This window comes from Lepidothrix coronata, unplaced genomic scaffold (assembly GCF_001604755.1).
Source record: "Lepidothrix coronata isolate B3197 unplaced genomic scaffold, Lepidothrix_coronata-1.0 Scaffold33, whole genome shotgun sequence".
NCBI classification, from domain to species: domain Eukaryota; kingdom Metazoa; phylum Chordata; class Aves; order Passeriformes; family Pipridae; genus Lepidothrix; species Lepidothrix coronata.
The window spans coordinates 272,523-280,022 of NW_016690213.1; the positions used below are offsets into that span (position 1 = coordinate 272,523).

The 7,500-nt window shown below is 37.3% G+C and overlaps 1 protein-coding gene across 5 annotated transcripts in view; it reads right to left on the reverse strand.

The window, feature by feature from the left end:
- PROX1 (prospero homeobox 1) overlaps positions 1-7,500 on the reverse strand; it is a 49,592-nt gene that overhangs the window by 1,560 nt on the left and 40,532 nt on the right. For 3 of the 5 annotated variants that reach the window (XM_017811739.1, XM_017811741.1, XM_017811740.1), the window contains one exon: positions 1-4,160. This exon is cut by the window's left edge and continues 1,560 nt beyond it. In XM_017811739.1, coding sequence (XP_017667228.1) covers positions 3,972-4,160 — 189 coding nt within the window. In that variant the 3' untranslated portion in view covers positions 1-3,971. The remainder of the gene's footprint in view (positions 4,161-7,500) is intronic. The other 2 variants (XM_017811742.1, XM_017811744.1) reach the window with 1 other exon arrangement.

Here is a 7,500-nt window from a genome sequence, read left to right on the forward strand (position 1 = left end):
TATTACCCATTCCCTTGACATCTGATGAAAGAGACTTAACTTTTAAAAGTAGAGAGCTGGATTTTCAAGAATGCTTTCAACTATCTACACAGTTACTGTAGTGTTTCTTATAAATTCAACAGATGTTTTCAGAATGTAGTTATTAAAATCTTATGTCTTTATGCAAGAACAGCCATAAGGTTGAATATTTACATTGCTTTATAAAAGTTCCCCTCGATTTTCAATGTTCACCCACATACCTGGTACAGTAACAAAGATTCTTCAAACTTAAAACACTTTAATTAAATAATACTCAGAGGCACAAAGCAAACCTCAGGAATACATGGGTGAACACCTTCTTAAATAATTACTACATTCTAACATCTTCCACGTGTTTACCATTAAATGTGAAACGTTCCCATTAAACAACCAGAGATACAGTAAGAATTAAATGTTTTGTAGTTTCAAATAGAACATTCTTTTCACAAAACATAACAAATGTCTAAAATAGGTTCTTAATCTAGATAGGAAAAAGGTAAGCTTTTCACTTCATACGCATATTTTGTGTGTGTGTGTGTGTTTCTGTGTAAATATACATACATATGACCACACATGTTGTCCTGTGTGTGTGACTACATATGTATATGTATACGCACATATGTCACGTATGAAATATTGCTTCTATACTACTTTTCATCAGGCTAAGAAAACACAAGATTTGCACCACAGTTACAAAAAATTGGCTTCTACAAGAATTTTCAAAACTTGAATGCTGCTCAAACAATTGAGAAAAAATAATTTGCATTATCAAACTGTTCTAAAAATTCTCTTCTTCAAAAACGTATTCTCCTGCTTTGTTTTTTTTTTTTTTAATTTTTAAAAAGACACAAAATATGCATAGCTATCAACATTATGTCAAACAGCTGGAAAAAAAAAAGTCAGTGTTTATTGCAGCTGTAGTAATTGAAAAATAAAGTTTAAAAGATGAAAATTGTAAGCCACAGAAGGCACAAGAACAATTGTACTTGTGGGGGAAAAACTGGTATTTTGAAGGACTTTTTTATCCTTCCGCTGGTGCATTTAAGGTCTAGGCACAGACTATAACCTCAAGTTTATATGCAGAAATAAATCTGAATTAGCAGTAAATGAATGGTACGATGGGGTTTCTACATGGATTTCAAAATTCTTTTCCTATGTAAACTTTTCATTACAATAGAAGTAGCCTCCTGCCTTTTAGCCATTTTTAGTGAAATAATATTGAGATCATTTAAAAGAAACTGGATTCTACTTAGAATTTAGTACGAATACATGTATTTGTAATTTTAGGTGCATTGGGAGGCACAAAGGCAATATGGCTATAAAATGCAGAAAAATAATGTAACTGGAATGATCAAATTATCATTTATTCAGACCAAGGAGGTTTTTATTTTGTTTTTAAGATGAAATTTCTATTCCTAATTCCTATGCCTCATTTACTATTGAGATCATGCTACTCATAAATAAATAAATAAATGCAACAACATCAAGTGTTGAGTACACAATTTCACTTATTTAGATTATGTGAATCCCATTGCAGCCAAATAATAATAATAATAATAATAATAATATTAACAATAATATTAATAATAATATGATAATATAATAGTAATAATAAAAGCAACTGTGAAATCACAGATTGAGATGGTAGCTAGTAGTATGTCCACATAGTATGACTAAAGTATGGCTTTGCTTTCTTATGTCCAAGGTGACAATGCAGTTATATTTTGTATCTGATGGTATGCCAATGATGAACTTACTGTATTAAAACTTGAGCATTTTATGCCACTTCTTCCCATAAATCAAAAAGTGCATGAACACAATTTTCACCCTCAGATTTCATTGGAGTTACATTTTTATGAAGTGTAATGTTTACCAAATCATGCACACACACATTAAAAAAAAAAAAGAAAAATGAAATAAAGAAAAGAAAATAAAATGAAAGAAAATGTAAGAAAATAAAATAAAGAAAAATAAATCCTGTCTACTGTAAGGATACATACACTATTAGGTACTCTCAGAGAGTCTAAGATCAAGATTTGTTTTGCTTTTAATGCATAGTGAAAATGTTGGCACTTCATCCCATGCTATTGTCTGCATTGCCTATACTCCACAGATACTGCCAGTGCTTGAAAAGAATGACAGGGAATCGTAGGATTGTGCTGTTTAATTTGAAGTCAGCAGGTTTTTAAGGCTTTCTGCTAACAATAATTGCTTTCATACATTTCTGTCTATCAGCAGTATTTGTAAATGAAGTGAAATTGCAATGATCAGGTCAGCTCTTTAGTCACATGGGTAAACTTTCACTCTCCAAAGTCAAAATGTAATTTTAAAATAAAGAAGATACCAATATCCTAGATGGTCTAAATATAATTCACAGCTAATTAGGAATTTCCTCAAGATTTAGATTTAATTATGTAGAGGAAAATACTATTGATGATAACAATAAATTCTTACTGCATCCGTACAAAAGACGACAAAGAAAATGACAAATACAGTGTGCCATAGCATATTCAACCTTCCCCCAAACTTCTGGAGAACATATCTTTCTGAAAACATGAGAAAAGGAGAGCCACTAAAGAAAGCACGAGAACTAGCAGCCAGCTTTCTTTCTGTCACATCGGGGTATAGTATTCAGGCAGACTCAGATCCATCATGGACTTTACACTGTAGCTCAGGTTTTGGTCAACACTAGCTCCAGCTTCAGAAGACAAGTGCAGCACATTGCTCAAATAGATTTTTTCTTTTTTTTTTAAAGCTGCACTTACTGTAGTTTCAAAAATCTAATTTGGCTATCTGAACCCTGCATAGCCAGGAGGACACTGATTTTTGTATATGCTTGATTAGATTTTTATGAAAATGTAATTTTTATTCTTCTGATTAGGAAAAGACTAATTATATTTTACAGCTACAAACAAGCCTTTTTTTTTTTTCCTTTGCCTCAGCACTGTGAGGTGAAGACTCTTTACTATATCCAAGATCATTCAAAAAGCGCCTTTCAGAACAGATGTCAAATATGGACAGAAAACTTTGTATACTGGAAAGCGGATCTTGGGAGGCAGAATGGACTAAGAAAAAAATAAATTTAGGGACAAACGCCACTTAAAGTAAGACCAAGACATGGCAATATAGGACGCTGAAGGTTTCATTTTTACTCTATGGAGAGTGAAATGCTTCCGCTTTAGTAAGCTGACCATATTCCAAAATTAGTGTGGTTGATACGATACTGTGCAAGAATTACTGGCCTAACCCTGCAAGAATGGTATTTGATTTGTGCAAACATCCCTTGCTTCAATTTAGAGAAACAACAACCTGGCATGTTGATTACTGGTGCAGGGTATCTGTCATTTCTGTAAGGAAAGCATGAAGAATAGCGTTTGCATTTTTGGGTGTCACTTCTTGGAGTGAGTACCTATAATAGATGTTGTATTTGTTTTGAAGTATGAAAAAAAATCTAGTTATTGATTAAAAAGTATATAAATACAAATAAAAAAGCTCAAAGCTCATGAAGTGACTCCACAGAGTTCAGACCTTTAGCAGTATAAACATAATATAAACTTCATTGTCTGTAGTATTGTGCCATGACATTAGTCTCACTAAGACAAAATGCCACTTTGCAGCAAGCAATAAATCTGACAAAGCATTTTTAAACATAATGCCCTAACTTGCTAAGACAGGCTTTTACACACTTCCAAACTCTTCTCCCTGAAAATTAACCCCGTTGATTCTTCAAATGTTAAGGGTCTTGGGCAAAAGTAAACCAAAGGCTGAAGTAAAATAACCATCCCCTTGGAACTAAACGAAAACTTATATCCAGGAGGGATCAGTCTAATTTCATATACATATATATATGTATGCGATACACATATATATGAAATTAAAATAGAGACACACATGACTTGGGCATCAGAAGGGGACTGCTACTTTCATACATTCATAAATAGCTGCTGAACTCTCTACTCATGAAGAAGCTCTTGTAGGCAGTTTGGGGATTTGAAAATCTCAGGGACCTCACTGTCCAGCTTACAGATGACCTTGTATATGGCCTTCTTCCAGGAAGGATCAACATCTTTGCCTGCGATAATGGCATTGAAAAACTCCCGTAACGTGATCTGAGCCACTTCCAGGAATCTCTCTGGAACCTGCTGATACAAGGAGACAATGGCATTAATACAGTTTTCAATTTCAAGTCTCTGGTTCTTCAAAGGAAACTGAGCTAAGTTCTTTCTTTCAGAAAGGGGCTTACATAGCACCTGCATTTTCTAAATGTGGCAGCCTTCTATTCTCTTATGCAAAGCTGTTATATATAGTACTATAGCAATAACTTTTATAACATGTGTTAGAGATCTTTATAAAGTCTACTGACAGAATGTAGGTAACAAAATGTTGCTGTCTGAGTTTGGAGAGTGGGGGATTTATAGGATATAATTAGCAGGAGGGGAAACAAACACAATTTTCTTTAAGGAAAGAAATCTCTGCTTGATATTTTACCCGTGCATTTAGGGCTATGTTCTCCTCTCCATGTGAGGACTAATATGAAAGTTATGCATGCACAGAAAGCCCTTTGTACCTCTGTCCTTAACTTTGGTTACAACCAGTGCTGAAAGCTATCAAAGAAGTGGAGTACCTCTGAATGTTATTTGTAGTTTAAAAACAAGCAAGCAAGCAAGCCTTCAGCTAGTAGCTTGCTTCTCTGGCTGCTATGCATGAGAACCCCATAAGATGGCTTTCTCAAGAGACTTTATGGTTTCCCCTTCTTTTTCATAAGTGTACAAATAGCACCCTAACCTCTTCAATGGGTGTATTGTGCTCCAAGTGGCTACTGAGCTGAGATGCTTTAGACTCATTTGTGGTTTCTAAATGTCACTGTAACTTCATGGGTAAGTCAAACAGTCAGCTAGCGGGAACATGCCACTCTCATAAGCCCCTGAACAATGGGTGAATGTTAAAACCCACAGTTACCTCCAAACTTTAGTAATTTGTTCTAAATAGTTGTCTCAGGCACTAGCACCACCTTCTTACCCTTTGCCTTAAATGATTCAAAAGCAATGACTATAACGAACTGTAGGGCAGTTGCAAGGTTGAGGTAATCTCCATAAAGATATTCTTTTCTTTTATTATGGAAATATGGCTTCACAGCTCTACAACTGCTCATACATGGCCGGCCAGTAGCCAGCATGCTTATAATAGCAAGTATTCCCTCACTCCTACTCTTTGCCCCCTCCGGCAAGAGGAGTTCTCCGACCTGCCCTAGGAGCCACTTGAACCCTTCCTGTGACCAAGAGACACTTGGGCACATCTCACTCATTTACTGAATTCATGTCACATTGCCAGATCAGGACCATCTCCTTACTCTCTACTTCAGGCTTTTGTCCTTCTCCCTTTAGAAGCCACTCTCAGAAAACTTGTCTGGAAATGTGTATGAATAACCTGATACCACAGAGCTCTCGAGCCTCACTCACCTATCACCACTGGGGAAACACTAGCAGTTTGCTAGCCACATTTTGCCATCAGATGAGCATGTGATCAGCTCTCCCTGACACCAGTTGACAAACTCTGCTTCCAGAAGCCCTGCAGAAGTCCTCTGTCTACCTCTGAGAGTGAAATCCAGCCCCCCCCATTTTTCTCTGCTCCCAAACACAGGCTGCCTTCTGTGGAAATTTTTCATTCAACAGGCCACATAGAAAGAAACATTTTTACAGATGTTCTATTACAGCAACAATTAAGAGAGAAAAAATTAACTATTATGTTTAACCATGCTTTTCTCATTCCTGCATTGCTATACAAATAGGATATGCTTTTTCTGTTCAAGCAGTTCAAACAAGGCTGCTCACGTGCTGTTCATCACCCTTAGTATTCCAGGGTGCTAACCAAGGGGAGGGAGTTTTGACTACATGATACCAGAAATCAAGAAACATAGTAGATAACCAACTTTATGGAGTAGAAACTGATGTTACTTCATGAGGGCAAAACCTTTTAGTTTTGGTATCCACTCCAGAAGACCAACATTAGATGCCTTTCTTCCCTTCCAAGCTGCTAGAGATGGGAAGGAGGCAATTACAAGCACCTCCATAAGAAGCATGAAGTCTAAATGCAAAAAGTCCTACCCATCCTTCCTACCTCATGGTTACATCCATGACAACTTTAAACATAGAAGTGACAACCCAGGCTTTAAGTTGAGCCTTTGCCATTCAGTTTCCACCTGTACACTCGATAATTCTCCAGGTAGGGGATGCTGCTTCTCCACAGAGTAGGCAGTGTGAAACCCCCGAACCACTAGCTGCCAGGCCTCCCACCCCTGTAGAGACACACAGGTTTTTCTTTTGGACTAGGAGTTATCTTTTATGGTCTAACTTTATTGTACCTGAGTCACATCTGCAGGGTTGGGCCCCTTTGAACGCAGTACAACAGGCTGCAGAGAGCAGACCACAAACATAATAGTGAATGAAGCTCTATGGGGGCTTTGAAGAAAGGCAACTTTTCAGCTTCTTTTGGATGCTTCACCTTGTAATGCTGAATTCCCAAAGATCTCCCCTACTCCTCAGGCATTAGAGCCATTCATAGCTCTTTCCTTTTGGGATGTTATTAGCAATTTTTCACGTCAGACTGGATTACACACGTTACTTTGCATGTTGTAATGTGAATTCCATTGTGATTAATCCCCACAGGATGGTACGCCAGCCAACACTTTTCCTTTCTAGAAAGAGTATCTGCAGTGGCTTTTTTGTTTGCTTTTCTTTTTTTTAAATAAAGAAAATACTAGTGAAGTCCATGGCCTGAAAATAAATATTTAAATGCATGGGTAGTTATATTTTTCAGTGGGCAATTAATCAGTCAGCCACGTTAATTATGTGTCTGGGGGTGGCATTTCCCTGACCCTAAGTGATGGCGACCTATTCAGCGCATCTTTACACCTAACTGACTGAACATCTCTGAAGTAGGAACATCTGCATAAAATGCTTCAGTGACGAATAAACTCCATCTACATTGCTTTTAATAGAACCAACAATCCCTAGTATGAACTCAGGGCATTTTCTTAGCATCAGGTGGCAGCAGTCAATCAAAGAATCCCACTGTACATTCACCAGGAGGAAAGACAATGAGGTCTTCTCAGGGGGAGGCTAGGTGGGTTTCAGGCTGAAGCCTCCACATCAGACCGATTTAGAAAGAAATCACATTTTGCCACATGCTTTGTCAATGCAACCTCACTTCACTGCCAAGGAAAAAAGTCACAGGCCAAACTCTGGGCTAGTGTAAATCAGTAGGGCTCTACCAGCCTCAGTGCAGTTACACTGATTTACACCTGGTACGCATCGGTCCTGTACTTTCTAACACAGTCCAACAACCTCTACAGTGCCCCTTCCTAAGCCTTAGCCATGTTAACACATCTCCTTTGTCTATGAAAACTTGGAGGGAATTAAAGCTCTCATCTGCTCTTGTCTATTTACGCTGTTTTAACTACTGGCATTGTCCTTGGCTTGAGCA